The sequence below is a fragment of the Mycteria americana genome, chromosome 3 (genome assembly GCF_035582795.1).
Source record: "Mycteria americana isolate JAX WOST 10 ecotype Jacksonville Zoo and Gardens chromosome 3, USCA_MyAme_1.0, whole genome shotgun sequence".
Lineage (NCBI taxonomy): Eukaryota > Metazoa > Chordata > Aves > Ciconiiformes > Ciconiidae > Mycteria > Mycteria americana.
Genome location: NC_134367.1, coordinates 69,033,292 through 69,049,581, shown reverse-complemented (window position 1 = coordinate 69,049,581; position 16,290 = coordinate 69,033,292). Strand labels below are relative to the sequence as shown.

Sequence of the window (16,290 nt, the reverse complement as noted above, 5' to 3'; positions counted from 1 at the left end):
TACATCAAGTCATCGAATACATTATTGCTGGGATTGGATTATCCTCAGTTATTATAGAAGTCAAAGTGGTTGTAGTTCTGGAAAGCTTCTTTGACAATGAGGACAGGCTAGGATGTAGGAACGGGCAGTGGGTAGGTTCCCTGCAGATATAAGTCAGCACAGCTTCATTGACCTACTGAAATTGTTACGATTTATAGACTTTTCTCAGCTGCTGCATATAATCAGATGTGGTGAGATGGCGGGATCTCCCCCTCTCCTACTGGGCTAGTGTATTCAAATTAACATAAAGCTTGAGCATTCTTTCTGTTGAGGAGTTCAATTTGCATAGGTTAAACCCAATTAAATAGCAACACAATATATTTTGTGCAAAAATAACATCACTGTTGGTAAATTATAGTTCTCTTACTAACTAGTGGGCCTCCTGAGCTGGACCTTCAGTGCGCCAGGTCTGTGGTTGCTCCGTTGTAGCTTTGTTGATCTTGGTGCTGCCAAACCATTTTCTGCTAGTACCGTATCTGGTCCAGACGCATTACGGCGTCACAACAGATCTTATGGGAATAGCGACAGTTCAGCACAACAGATCCACATATAGCCAAGTCACTGAACAGGTTCAAGTTGTTCCTCTTGGACTGAATTTTTTAGCTTCTTGGCTGTTCTAGTATTCATCTCTTCGTGAAAAAATAACTTCAGAGCAGAATACCCCATCTTTTGATTACCACATGTCTTTTAGGAATTGGTACATTTGAGACTGAAAATTGAACACTCTCTGAAATCTTGGGCTTTTAAAGGGATTGCAATCTTGAATGATAATTTCATGGATAATAGTTTAAAAACTGATGAAAAACCTTTTTATTTACCAAAACTAGCTTGTGAAACTCATCACAAGTTACCACAGAGGCTAAGAGGTCAGCAGATTTCAGAGAAGGGTGTTTTTCAGGTATTCGGATTTGTTATAATAACTAGGGATCACCCGAAGCTTGGGTTTCATGGAGAGCCCAGACACTTGTGTTTCAGGACTGAACCCAACTTTCAGCTCTTGGTATGCTTAGAAAACTGTGTGTGAATTATCCCAATGCTGTTTATCACAGTTTTCCCTTCAAAGCATACAGCATCAGGGTGCCACTGGAGACTGCTCTGCATTTGTACGGCCTCTAATCAGCTACAGCTTCACTGTAGTGCACGATTTGTTATGTTTGATATGTGTTGTAAAGAAATACTGTATTTATGTTAACTGACTCGCACTTTGAATGTATGGTTGATTTTAGGTATTTTATTATCAGATTATGCATAATTCTACAAATGGAATTCTACAAGTGGTAATGCATGTAAAAACAGTTGAAATAATGAACGGTATGACAGGAAAGGAGGTGGGACAAGAGAAGAAGAACAGAACAAGGGGCTAAAGAACCACTTCAAAATAAGTACTTAGGATTTTTTTTTTAATTACTATTATTATCATTTAGCTTTTGTATTCAAGGGTTAACAAACCACTGTAACTTGTTCATTACCTTTTTCCAACGTTCCCTCAGACCTCCTAGATCTGCAAATGCGTGAAAAATATTAATTTAGGCAGCTAAAATACAACCTTTTAATTTCTCCATTGGATCCTTCAGGCATACCCTGTGGCTCAACCTTTTTTCTGAAGGTCAAGAGAGTTTTATTCATCTGACATAAGTAGCTTGAGTGTGGCATTTATAACTTGAGTAATGTTATGGATGATAACACCATTAGACATTTTTACAGCTTCAGCAGGAGTTCAGCCAGCAGGACTATCAGCCTGATAAATGCTTTTGTCTTAAAGGTTGTATTGCTACAATAACCCCAAAACTTAAAGCTATTCCTTGAAACCTATAGCCTGGGTAAAGAGATGAGGAGTGCCCTCTGACATTTCTAGGTTGCTAAAGAGCTCTCTCAGGTTCCAGTGCAAGAATTAAGATGCCCACATGCAGCTGTTCTGATCTGAATCGGAAATTACTGTAGGACTTGGTAATTTTAATTGAACTGGGGGCAGTGCTACTCAAAAGAATTAGCTTTAGATTGAGATGAGACTGAACTCTGGGTGATGAGTCCCAACATTTTGTTCCTACCCAATTATAAAGTGTTTCTACAGGATTTTAGGAGGCAGAACTCTTACACTGCTATTTTCAGAAACAACAGTGAGTTTCACCTCCTCTGTCTGGGTATTTTGCAGTTATAAAACTCCTAGGAGACTGGGAAAAACTAATCTATAGAGTAGGCTGAAAGCGGTGTGAGAACCTAGCAATGACAATTGGTAGGATTTTGGCTTTGTAGAAGAAGTTTGTTTTGTAGAGATCTGAAAGAGAGTGGTTATGTTCTGAAAGTAGATAGTGAAAGTGGCTGCGCACTGATTATGCATGTAAAAACAGTGGAAATAATGAACAGTGCGAAAGGAGATGGGATGAAGTGGAAGAAGAGTAGAATAAAGGACCACAAGGGAAGGGAGTGTGAGATGAACAAAGGTCGAGTTCTTGCTTTTATGTCTAAGAATAGTAATCTGAGGCTTGTAACAAACTTCAGCTGCTGTTTTAACCCAGCAGCTATTTAACACAAAAATATTTGTAGCATGTAGTGATTGCGGTTAAGGCAGCCGGATACTGTTTTTTCATTGCTTCTGATAATGTGAAACAACTCCATTGATTTTCTTAAGTTTTTAATGACTTCACTGAAGTTCCTTGTTAAACTGCTATTCTAGTTTACAACCTTCTGTGTTTCCTGATCATCACCTTGATCATAGAAAAAATTTTAGTACTTCTTATTTTTGACTGAGGCCTTTGAAGCCATGCTTCCTTTCTGGAACTTTCAAAAATGCAACCATGACAATTGCTTCCTAGGTGAGTACTATTGTATAAATCTGATATAATACACGGTTTGAATGCTGCAAGTCTGGCACGACATCTCAGAAGGAAGATAGAAAGGAAGACCTCTGACAGCAGAGGTCAACAAGGGTGATTGGAGGCTTTGAACAGCAACTGTACAGGGAGATCCTAAGTAGGCTACAATTCTTCAGCTTGGAAAAGAGATGACTAAGGGACTAGGTAGTTGAGGTCTATAAAATTGTGACCAATGTTGAGAATGTAAGTAGGGAACAATTATTCTATATTTCTTTTAGTGCTAAGAGGTAAAGGTTACCAAGTGAAATTATCAATTACCAAAGACGAGGCAGTATTTTTTGCTGGAAGCTACATGAGTGTTTAGGGAAGGTGCCTGTTTAGTGCATCCTGTTCTCTTACTCTTCCCCGAACAGTTGACCACTGTTAGAGATAAGATACAAGGCTAGGTGAATTTTTGATCTGGGCATGTAATTGGTAGAATCTTAAATTTACACGCACTGATAATAGGTGGTAGACTGAAGGGCAAGTATAAGATTTGCCCTTCCTTTTAGCTTAATTTTTAATGCTGGCTAGTTTTCAAGTTGATGAGTGCTTTTAAACTTGCTTTAAAACGTATTTGCCTCATGTGGAATTACGTGATAGCAGCAGCAGCCTTGGCTAATGCATTTCTCGTTTTGTGGATTTATTAATTCTTATTTCCTGATGTTTTTCTAAAATTCATCAAATATGCAGGATCTTAACTTGCTTAAAGCCTCAAAACAGAAAATGCTTATAAAAAATAAATTGTAGGTTCCAGTCAGTATGACTTCAGTCAGCATGCATTGGCTATGGAATAGTTCAGGGGCAAGAGGAAAACTTGTGTTATCCATTTTGTATTTGAAATGGTGGGTAGAATCTCTTCTTCATCTCTTCCTGAATGTGTAACATAGTGCCTTCCTCTTGGGCTATAATAATCTACTTCCAGTTGACTGATCATGTTGCTTTTTGCCTCTGTTTTTGGAAGACATTCTCCCACCTTCTCTCAGCTCATCAACTAAATAACCTGTCCTCCTCTATTCAGCTTTCTATTTCTCACAAGCTGTTTGAAATCTCTGCTAAGACCTCATTTTTGTCAGGTGTGCCTTTTGATATTGTTATAACTGATGCATACCTTGGTTTCTGCCACCAATTTTAGAATTTTCTGTATAATCCAAGAATACTGCAGAATCTGTGGTAGCCCTTCTGCCAGGTCACTTTGGTGGTAGTAATGGCCAAGTTCAAATAAAGTGTATTGGCTCATATTAAAGTGAACAAAATGCACCGCACGGTGAAACATTACTTGCTCAAAGATTTTAGGAACTTACCTCTAGACCCTGGTGCTTTGACTTCATTCTTTATATATATCTTTGGTTGTGGTGTCCTATCGTGGCACCATTTCACATCCCTGGCTGGTTTGCTTTCAATTAATTTCCAGTGTAGCTAGTTAATTACAAGATGCATTTGAAGGAGGGTCCAGTGGCTGACATTTGGTGGGACTGAGGGCTGTTCTGTTATTTTCAGGTACTGTTTGGCACTGCTGATGGACAAGTTATTGTCATGGACTGCCATGGCCGAATGCTGGCCCATGTGCTCCTTCACGAGTCAGATGGCATCCTCAGCATGTCCTGGAACTACCCCAGCTTCCTGGTGGAGGACAGCAGCGAGAGCGACACAGACTCCGATGACTATTCCCCACCGCAAGGTAGTGTTGTGTGCATGTGCTTCTCTTGCAGGTTTGCAAGTGCTTCTGAAGGTATCTCAAATGCCAGGGCGTGGTCGTGCAGTACTGAAACAGTAGGATGGCCATGTCTTCAAGCTGGTAGAGGCCAAAAGATGGTGTGTTCCTGTGGTGGTAGTGTGGGGGATGGAGCAGAGAGCTGGTACAGGGGAGTGAGTTTGTCCCCAGCTCTGCCACCAGCCTTGCTGCAAGTCATACCTCATCTGTGCTGCTCTGCCTCCATTTGCACAAATGAGATAACAACACAAAGCTCCAAGTTTTTAGTGAGGGTGAGTGAAAAACACTAGAGAGGGACATAGCAAGTTTCCCTGATAAGCACATGTGAGAGATTGCAGTGGTCCGTATGTATGGAGGTAGTCAGAGGGCAGTCACAAAAGTTAATGTGTCATTATATATATTCGTGTGAAAAGACACCAGTACTAGACATAGTAGAAAGTACTACATCTTCAATTTTAAAGAAATCCTGAAGCAGAGAGAATGCTTATCATTATAGTCCCATCCTTGATAGTCCTGACATAAAGAGCTCGATAAAGTCCATAGAAGGATTGGAAATGAAAATTTCTTGCAATGACACACGGTAGAAGAAGGGTGACTGGAGCTGTCTGGAGTTACTAATTCCCATGCTTCAGAGCATATTGCCGGTTTGAGGGTCAAGAAGACATCCTTCCCTCCCCTTAAGTATAAATATAACTCATTAGGTGAAATGTTTTGGTTTTAAACTCTTTGGAAATGATCAGTAGCAAAGACCTAGAAGGCCTAGTTATCCATGCATAGTCTGGGATAAGATGTGGTCATTGCTCCTTTCACCCCCATCCTTCTTACTCAAGCAATGCCAATACTTCTTTTTGTTAATGCTGTTGATTAGTCTATAAGATTTAGGTAAGCTGTTTCTGTCTTCCAGTGCATAAAGTTTGAACAAAATTAAGGACTAATAGAACAGTGAGTGTACAATGAAAAATTTAAATACATAATAGCTAGAAATAATTTTGAATCTGCATCTAAGATCCGAACCACTGAATTGAGGACTCTTGCAGTTTTAGCTCGAATTTGGACTCAGTCAAAAAATCTGCCTTTTCCAGAATCATGTGTATATATGTCAATATAATAAGCGTATGTATTTAAAAAATAATGATAGAAGATAATGTGATCATCTGGTAAAATGTTAACATCTTTTAAACTGAATTTTGTTTTGGCTTTCATGCCTCGCTTTTGGTACTGGGTGATATTTCTTGCCCTAGAAGAAAAGAAACAAACTTCAAATTTCCTAGCAAGCTTCTAAAGCAAGACAAGGAACAAGATTAAACTGGTTTCTCATTGCTTTTTTAAAATACTGAGGTTCCAGTTGGAGGATGGTGAAGATGCAGAGTACGCAGATGAGAACTTAAATGATCCAAATGTGCTAGCTTTTTCTGAGTCAATCGGGGGTGGGTGGACTCATTACAAGCCTACAAGCCTATTTTAATGATTACCCAAACATGATGTGTTTTCTTTAGAGCAGATGCAGCAGAAACTTCTCAAAGGTGACAAACCTTTGACTCACACAGATGTGTAGGAAGGACTGGAAGTTTGATGGGTTTTTCTTACCAAATTATATACACACAGAGATGCTGATTACTAGACATCTTTCTCCAAAGTGCTTTTTGATCAGCTTTTTTACAAGTTCAGGAAGCAATGCCACTCTTAACTGGCTGTGCCATTTTTGTTGACTGAAAAGATGCTGGTTGGGCCTTGAGAGGCACTTTATCAGGGGCCAGAGGCATCCTCTGTCAGAACTTGTAAACCAAAAGAGTTAAACAGCGAGTGCTACAGATGATGGTATTGATCATTAAGTAATTGAACAAGGGGATTTCAGTGAATACTGAAAAACAAGCCCGGAGGAGCCGAGACCTTGCAGAAATGGTTTTTAAAGCCAGGTGTTCCATTTGGGCTCATCTCTACCTTTGAGTGCATTGGATCCTGTTACGCAGGATGGCAGGTAACTTTTCATGCTGCTGCCTAGCTCTTAACATTTAGAATACAGTAATTTGTGAAAGGTCAGTATGTGCTCTTAGAAGTTCTTATAATGTCTCTATGTGACTTCAGGAGGAGTCCCCAGCACTTGCCCAAGCAGAAAGTGTATCTAACAAATAGCTTTTAATGTGATTACCTTGTTTAGTACACTGGTTTTCAACTTGAGTCCCAAGAAGCCTTCTAAAGCATTGGTTTTCAATTTGTGGACACTTTGGGGAGTTGACAATGGGGAAAGATTGAAAAGCACCACTGTATAACGTAATAGTATATGCATAAATCACTTTGGATATACTGCAGTAAAAATTCACAAAGTAAAAACATTGGGGTTTCACAAAAGCAGACAAACTAACTAGCTTAAACCTGCTTTGCTTTTGCCCATAGACATTGCAGGAGTAAGCAGGTAGAGTTTGAGGCTTGGAACCACTCCTGATGGCAGTAGGCTGAAATACAGTGTATTTCAGTGTATTTCAGAAATTCAGAAATAATTCAGAAATACAGTGTATTTCAGTCTGGATGTAATTACTTCTGGTTGCTTGCCTTTTGCTCACTCCAGAGCCTTGTTTTTGCAGATGGACCAGCTGCGTATCCAGTCCCGGTGCAGAACACCAAGCCACTACTTACTGTCAGCTTCACGTCGGGAGACATCAGTTTAATGAACAATTATGATGACTTGTCTCCCACCATCATCCGCTCAGGGTTGAAAGGTACAAAAGGAAGCCATTTCACCCCCTTCCTATGCTCTGTCTTTCTTGTATATTTAACGATGTGTGTATAGGTTATGTTTTCGTGGTTGTCTCTCCTAATGCAGAAGCACTCGGCCACTGTTATTGCCATTTCCAGCAGTGACACCTGCTGGTGGAAGAGCAGGGCTTGGCTGATAGAGTTTTTGGGTTTGAAAAAAAGTTTAAATTTTTGAGACCGTGTTTTTATGGCAGTTTTGTAGAGCAAATGGATCTGTTCGCTGTTTTTCAGCTGAATGTGCTAATATGTTTATGCTTCTTTGTGTGAATGCCTCTGCTACGTAACACTTCCTTTGCACCTTTAATTCATAAGGTCTCCTCCCATGCTTTTGGTAACCAGGTATGAATCACAATGCGGCTTTGACTCCCACAAATTTTGAAAACTTGCTAGAATTCTTAATTATCAAGTTATTCTGAGAGAAGGAAAATTCCACTGATTAATTGCTATACATCTTGCTAAGTGATGTGCATGAATGTTTGTAAAATCAGTATTCCATGTAAAATCTTTAATTCACACCAAAATTTTTACTGTTCTTACCTACCAAAAAAGTCCCTTACTTTGCCAGCACTCTCAGTACAATTTACAGTGCTTTGCCTGGAGAGAAGTTTTAATTCACTTCAGCACATAAGCACATACTTAAATACAGGTTCCATTTATTCTTTTTCGTCTCCACGGGTAAATTAGTTTTACATTAGATTAAAAAAATAATAAATTAAGCTGTTGGAGTAGACTCTTAACTGTTCTGTAACAGTGGGATATTTTTGGTGAAAAGTTGCCCTAACACCAGTCCAAAAGTTTTTGGGTGATCCACTATGTAGGGTAGTCTTAGGGGTTAAAAAAATCACCTTTGAGGTTTCTTTTCCACTCCTGCTTCCACCTGTGCCAACACAAGAAGCACATGGCTGGCAAAACGTAGCATCCTGGGGCAACCCTATGATCCAGAAAACTTCTTCAGCCAAAAGGATGCCTAAAGTCTGGGAAATTGGAACCAATTTAGAGAAGCTCTTGTGATATCCACCAAGGGATGTGCCCAGCATCTCTACAGAATTATAGTAAATAGGATAGGAAGTAGTCTTCATTTGTCATCTAGTCTAGCTTTCGTCTGGAAACAGTAGGAGAAACAAACTCCATCTTATTCTCTGTTTAGAGTTGCAGGGCTCTGTCTTGTTGAGGATGTCTGTGTGTTTCTCTTTCCCCATTGACTTTCACTAAAGGAAAAAAGATCACTTAATTATGTCACCCTCCTCTAGCAAAATATTAATGTACAAGCTACAGTAGAAATATGTTTTATTAATTGTAAACGGGACTACATCGTTGACATCAGTAGAAGAAGAATGTGCAACGTCTTGCTGGATTGGGAGTGTCTATGGTGAGAGAGAAAGGCGATTGGGATATCACTGTCTGTTGTTTTGAAGCTACCCATTGTACAGTGGAAAGTATTTTGCATATAGCTGTCATATAGATGTAAACATTTTCTGTACTTTCTTATCATTTTTTTTTTCAAGTGACTGTAATTTTACTGGTTGTTATCAGATGCAAGAATGTGCGAAACCACCCAGTGCAGGGTCTCCATCCTCTCCAGCCACTTGGTATTCTGCTGAGAGTGGATGGTCTTGTGTGCGAGAATTAATTCATGTGTTTCTGTTTGAAATCTGTAAGCATTGGTTTGTAGTCTCTGCAGCAGATGCCCTTGTCTTTATGGGCTGCTGTAGGCTACTCAATGTATTTTTAAAGCAGGCAACTATAAAACTATTTCAAGCATTACCAATATATTTTTGCTGTTCTACTAGCTTTGCATAGCTGTCATTTTACTGGGAGTATTCCTATTAAATTGATGGAGAAAAGCATTTGCTGTTGGATGAGAATTTGATTACCCAAATACAAGTTCTTCTTTTCATCCAGCTTGAACACTCCTGGAAGTTTTATCAGTTCTAGTGGAGGTCCTGAGCTGTTCAGTTGTACCCTTTCTTTTTTTATGCTTTTTAACTCAGTGATTCTTAGTACACTGCTACTTGCAGAACTGCTGAACTGCATCTACTAGTTGTACTGGTTAGCTGCAACTACTACCCGCAGAGCTATTGCACGTTTAAAGTGCCGTCTATTCAAGGTTTGCTGATAGACATGCCTGTAGTGCCTGGCAAGTAGTTTTGAGGGATGGCTCTGATCCACTGATTCACTTGCAGACCGTTACCCTAGATGAAACCTCCATCTGATTTCTAATCTCTGTGCTTGCGCTGAGACCTAGTTATCGTTGAGCTGGTTTACGTCAAGGTTTGATAATCATTGAAGACCTTATTGGCAGTGCAAATGTGCTGTAGAGCCACGCTGTCCCGGGGGGATGCTGCAGCCCACGTTCAGCCCTTCACTGCCTTTGCAGCAGCCTAATTCTAGGAGTTTTGAGAGAGAGAGAGAAAACTGCTGGACACAGTAATCACTCCTGTTCCTCTTGGTGTGGGGATCGGCTGAAAGTTTTACCTAAAGACATGTATCCAAAGGAGGCTGTTTTTTCACTTTGGTAGTAGTGTAGTTAATCCAGTTACCAAAAGTGGAGCTTGCTTCATTGATTTCTACCCTGCCTATCATTATACTCTCTGAGAAGGATTAATAAATCCCATTGTAGATTACTCAGAGGTCTGAGGACTAAGAGAAAAGAAGAGACATACAATGCCTAGCTGTGGAAAAATTCATAGAATCATAGAATGGTTTGGGTCAGAAGGGACCTTAAAGATCACCTAGTTCCAACCCCCCTGCCATGGGCAGGGACACCTTCAACTAGACCAGGTTGCTCAAAGCTCCATCCAGCCTGGCCTTGAACACTTCCAGGGATGGAGCATCCACAGCTTCTCTGGGCAACCTGTTCCAGTGCCTCACCACCCTCATAGTGAAGAATTTCTTCCTTATATCTAATCTAAATCTACATTCTTTCAGTTTAAAGCCATTACCCCTTGTCCTATCACTACATGGCCTTGTAAAAAGTCCCTCTCCAGCTTTCTTGTAGAACCCCCTCCAGGTACTGGAAGGCTGCTATAAGGTCTCCCTGGAGCCTTCTCTTCTCCAGGCTGAACAACCCCAACTCTCTCAGCCTGTCTTCACAGCAGAGGTGTTCCAGCCCTCTGATCATTTTTGTGGCCCTCCTCTGGACCCACTCCAACAGGTCTATGTCCTTCTTATGTTGGGGCCCCCAGAGCTGAATGCAGTACTCCAGGTGGGGTCTCACCAGGGCAGAGTAGAGGGGGAGAATCACCTCCCTCAACCTGCTGGTCATGCTTCTTTTGATGCAGCCCAGGATACGGTTGGCTTTCTGGGCTGCGAGTGCACATTGCAGGGTCATATCGAGCTTCTCATCAACCAACACCCCCAAGTCCTCCTCAGGGCTGCTCTCAATCCGTTCTCCGCCCAGCCTGTATGTGTGCTTGGGATTGCCCCAACCCATGTGCAGGACCTTGCACTTGGCCTTGTTAAACTTCATGATGTTCGCACAGGCCCACCTCTCAATCCTGTCAAGGTCCCTCTGGATGGCATCCCTCCCCTACAGCGTGTCGACTGCACCACACAGCTTGGTGTCGTCAGCAAACTTGCTGAAGGTGCGCTCAATCCCACTGTCCATGTCGCCAACAAAGATGTTAAACAGCGCTGGTCCCAATACTGACCCCTGAGGGTCGTATTATTATTATAAAAATTGTATTATAAAAATTATATTATAAAAATTATCTTGAGGAACATGCATCTTGCCTCTGATATGTACAGAAGCATAATTCCCATGAGAAGATTCAGAAAGTTGAAATAATACAAAACCATTTGAAATTGCATATAAAAGTCCCTGAAAATGACAAGTTGACAACTTGAAACAATTTTGAGATCCTTCCTGCCAACCCTCATTTCTCTCCTGCTTCTTCATTTGAAGACAGCTTCTCGCCCACAAATGTCTTCAAAAGATTCTTGGCAGATTGAGCATCCCAGAGCACAAAAGTTTTGTCTTTACCTTCACTTTGTCTCAGCACAAAATAGCTGCCTTTCACCTCTGGTTTAAGAGTAAAAAGATTTAAAGACTGGCTCAGTATTCCTTGCACATGCAAATCTGCCTCCGAAACACAAGCAGAAACACAAAATACTGGTTTAGTGCTCTTGTTGCAGTGTGACAAAGAGCTGGAGGATATAAGGGTTTGAAATTAGCATCCCCAAATTAAGCTGTGGGCGTTCCTCATCATGGGGTGCCTGTAGGAGAAGTAACTGATATGTATATTCATATCCATGTATATGACAGACTAAGCAATCCCTGTGTGCTTCTGGCAATCTACTAGACAGATGAGTAGATTTTCACAAGTCATGTGTCAAAAGAAAACCTATGACATGGAGGCCATCTGTATTTATGGACAAAAATCCAAAAGTCTTTCTAGTTTGGTGTTATATTAAAATATAACTCTAGTTTGAGCGGTACTAAAAGTTTTATTCACAGCCAGTGAGAACAGGAGGCATTGCCAAATATGCTGCTTTTTTGCACTGTAGGCCCTTCCAGACAAATACTCTGTGCGGCTGTCTCAGTGAGGTTATTTGTCTACATATTAACTTACTTGCAGTTATTTACCCCAAAGATGTGCATAGGATCTTCCACATCAGTTTTAACATCTGTAATAAATTCTTGTACTTGGGTACTTAGGAGCAACCACTGATTACATTCTAGACTCACCACAGAGAGAGAAGAATGAATGGTTTTTACACATTTTTTGCAATTTACAAAATAAAAAGAAAGAGTCATTCTCAGAAGTGCATATGTGGCATATTTGCTATTATTTTGATGAGAGGATTTAGGTTTATAAGTACTTAAGTAACCTTTAAGAGCATGATTTAGCTGTTCAAGTCACTTTGCAGCATCTAAAAACGCTGTTCCTACTGATTCTAATCAGTGATTATTGCAAACTGTCTTTGCAATTTCAGATGTGGTGGTACAGTGGTGTACACAAGGGGACTTACTTGCAGTAGCAGGCATGGAGAAGCAAAGCCAGCTAATTGACCTCGGCAATGGTTCCCTGTTGAAAAGCGCACTTGTCAAGTTCTACAACGTGCGCGGGGAACATATCTACACTCTGGAGACACCTGTGCAGGTAGGAGGTATTTTTTAAGTCAGTTCTCAATGCTTTGCTGACATGCTTTTCCCACATCAGCTCTTTGGTGTAGACCTGCAATGTGAAAAGGTTTACAGAACATCCTGAACACGTTCTAAAATACCTTATAGATAAAAATGGACTATAAATAATTATTGTTTGCATTAAGGTAGACATCCAAGAGTGCATCTGATTCTAAGGCCCACTGTGCTAGGTATTGTGCAAATATGTAATGAGAAACATTCTGTTTCCCAAAACCATTGGGCCATGAATGGACAAGATAGAAAAAAGAAAGTCTGTTGTTGTACAGATAAGTGACTGAGGAGAAAAAAAATGGATAACTTGCTTGACGTTGTAGCAGAGCCAAGAACTGGACAAAAATATTCCAAGTCTAGTATCATAACCACAAGATTATTCTCTCTTTGTTATTGCTGTAATTTTCTAATGTACAGTCAGTGGATCTGATGCAATATTTTACTTTTTATGGCATCAGATGGAGAAGGATGAATCAGAAAGTCTTGTTTCTGTTCCCACCTTCTGTACAGACTTTCACTGTAACCTTGGTCATGTTACTTGACAAGTAAATGTCAACACATGGTCTCTGTGCTGCTTAGAAGCACAACATGCTTCATAGGTCTTCACTGATATTTCAGAACCCAGCTGAATGTCACTCTACAGTTTATTTCATTTTCTGCAGAATAGGGATGACTGATCTGATTTCTGACTGTACTAGTGAGACTTAATTAATTTATAATAGCTTTGAAATCTGGAAGTGAAGGAAAATGCTGTAGATATATTTACTTAATTATGTTTAATGATGATACCATTTATTATCATTTCTTTTTCAGTACCCTGATCTGGGATGGATACAAAAGGATGACATAGTAAACCAGCTGCTAAGCTTTTGTGTTTGCTTATATTTAGCATTAACCTGTGCTTATTAATGTTAGCACTCTAATTTAGATAGAATTCTTTAGTTTTGTAATGTGTAAAATAATGTTCTCTAAAGCCAACCTAAATATGTACAGTGACGTCTAATGCTGATTTAGGTATCTAAAGGACTTACCCATACACACAGCTTTATTGCCTTAGACATAGCCCTTTCAGCAAAGCAGCACAGCCCTTTCCTCTCTGGATCGATTCTGGAGAAAATATATTCATACCGGTGTTGCTTATTCCCAGACCAGGTAAAAACCAAACCTCATTCTGTTACTTCAGTACCAGAATACCGTATGTCCATCTTAGCTGTTGAACCAGTGTAACACCCTGGTGTCAAGTTGTGAAATCAAGCTGTGGTCTGAGCAGTGGAACTGAGGGGGTCGGGTTGCCTTAAGGCGTGTGTGTGCGCAGGCTCATCTCTTACTGCTCTCTGCCTCACTTTGTTCCCAATCACCTCAAATGCCTTCATTTCCTCTTCTTCTCCCTATATCCCATCAACTTCTTTTCATATTTTCAGCTCTTCTTTCTCCTCTACTTAATCAACTGGGAGAAAGCACGTATTGTGGCTGACGTGAGGGCTAATTATTCTGCCATTATATGAGTACTTATAGGACAACTGACAGGTCACAGAGAACAGGTAACTGCCAAGTTCATACTGCCATATTTCTTATAGTGAAAATATTAACGTGAGGCTCTCTGCTCTTTCCAGCTGCTAATTTTCACTGAAATTGCAGCATTTTAACATCATGGAGGTTTCTTCCCCCTTTGTCAACTTCAGATGAAAAGCCAACAGCTTCAGAAGTTGTAAGCCAGGTTGGAAGTGAAGGATGGGGGTGTGGCAATTACCAATTAATAACGCAGTCATGGAGTCTCATTTCCTTAGGAAACCAGGGTAAAAATAACATTCAAACCGATGTATTTATGTTTATTAAAAAACTGTGTGCATAAACCTGCCTAAAATTAGAGCCACTCGTCTTCTCCCATTAGTTAGTGGTTATTCTCTTTATTTAGTGCATTTAAATTCCTGTTTACTCAGCTGCAGGAGGAAGTGAGGGGGTCTTTCAGAAGGACACCTGTATCTGCTCATGTGGATTTTATGCTTCTGTGTATTTGAATGCTGGTCTAACGGTATTACCAGCTAAGTGACAGGTATGCTAGAACACTGCTAAGAATTTGGTTTACTAACAAAACCAGATAAAAAATGCTGTTGCAAAAAAAATTGCTAGTAACTTCTGTTATTCTGTGTTTCTGCTCCAAAGATGACAGAGTGAGTCAGTGGCCCCAGTAATTTGTCTGATGACAAATTCTTCATAGTAAATTACCTGTACCCTGACAGTCAGCCTTGTAATAGGATTTTATAAAATTAATCACTGGTTATTGAAGAAAAGAATTGAAAAAAAGAAAAGAATTTCTTAATCTCAAACTCTTCTGCTGAAACTGTTTCTTCTTAAGCAAGCAAATGTGTGACTGGAAAAGCATATTTGTTCTAAATGAGCATTGTTCTGAATATAAAAGTAAAAAAAAAGTAAAACAACGATGAACATAGAAAATAGTAGATTACAGGTGCAAAACTGATTTTCCGTGTGGTCCTCTGTCCCAAATCTTTGATAAAGCAGACTTCTGAAAATTTTATCAGTAAAGTATACTGAACTGTTTTTGTTTCGCTCTTTGTCTGTCCTGTCTTTGGTAGGATATTCAGGAAACAAGAGATTTTATTGTTTATAACAAAACTCAGTCTAAAACTGACGTAGGATTTATACGCAACTTGGCTCGAATGTTACCTAACATGAAGTCACTGCAAACCCCAAGGTAGAATAGATTTGGGTGCTGCAGGTTACTCATCTTGATGATGACTGTTGTCATGGATCCCTACAAGGTGTTTTATATGCCACCTTCTCCTCCAGCTTTAATACGGTTTTGGCATCCTCTGTCTCATTTGCTTAACTCACTTAAGCTCTTGCCTTCTGTGTAGGATTTTATGGTTCATAAACCTAGTTTGCTGACTGTAAAACCCTAGATAGGGAAATCGCACTTGTTTAGAAGTATCCAAATGAACGCAGTAGCTTTGCATGAAAAATAAAGCTCATAAACAAGAGTGGTAGAGTTCGCATAGTGTAACAGTCTCTCTTGTTCCCTGCTCTGGGGCTTCAGCCTGCCACCCTGACATGCTGCAAGAATATATTTGCAGAATACAGTAGAAAGAGCTGAAAAAGCAGCAGTAAGGGTTGGGCAAATGTTGAACTTCTGCTACACAGAATCAAACTGTTTTGAACCTTGAAAGGATGATGAAAAAATTTCAGAAGGGACTTCAGAAAGTCACACCAGACCATTATCTTATTGGAAGCAATTATATGAAAACCGGGTCCATACTGTGACTCCAAAGACTTGATTTTATAAATGAAGAGCATATCTTATTTATTTTATAAATAAACAGCATATATTAAAGGCTGTTGATCAGCTGATAACTATTATAAAATATACTATCAATTTCTGTAAAACTTAGCTCTTACTATGCTTGCCCTTGTGTACACGAACACCAACCTGATGAACCAAAAATATGCCCGGTTCTTTTAGCTGGCAGTTTTTTCATGGTCTTGCTTTTTCAACATTTAAAAATGTGATTACAACAGTAGGCTGCCCTGGTGCTCATAATTTTTTATTGGAAGAATGTTAATTTCTTACATTATTTGTTAAATCCTCATAACCCTTCCCTGGCATCAAGCAGGGATGAGAATAATCAACTCATTCAAGACAGTTTTACAGTCTTGCTAAAATTGTTTACTGGAAATGCTGCAACCCAGTTCTGTAATTTCAAAATTTCTCATCTGATGTGCAGACAGGTCTTTATTATATCAACTAACCATACCTGCTGTCCTAAAGCTCTCTTCTG

The 16,290-nt window shown here is 39.8% G+C and overlaps 1 protein-coding gene across 12 annotated transcripts in view; it reads left to right on the top strand.

Moving 5' to 3' along the window:
• Positions 1 to 16,290, top strand: part of TULP4 (TUB like protein 4) — a 167,496-nt gene that overhangs the window by 117,169 nt on the left and 34,037 nt on the right. For all 12 annotated transcript variants that reach the window (XR_012775279.1, XR_012775278.1, XM_075498902.1 and 9 more), the window contains 3 exons: positions 4,392 to 4,572; positions 7,188 to 7,322; positions 12,295 to 12,461. Coding sequence is in view for 10 of the 12 variants with exons in the window: in XM_075498902.1 (XP_075355017.1) it covers positions 4,392 to 4,572; positions 7,188 to 7,322; positions 12,295 to 12,461 (483 nt within the window). In the remaining 2 variants the exon portion in view is untranslated. The remainder of the gene's footprint in view (positions 1 to 4,391; positions 4,573 to 7,187; positions 7,323 to 12,294; positions 12,462 to 16,290) is intronic.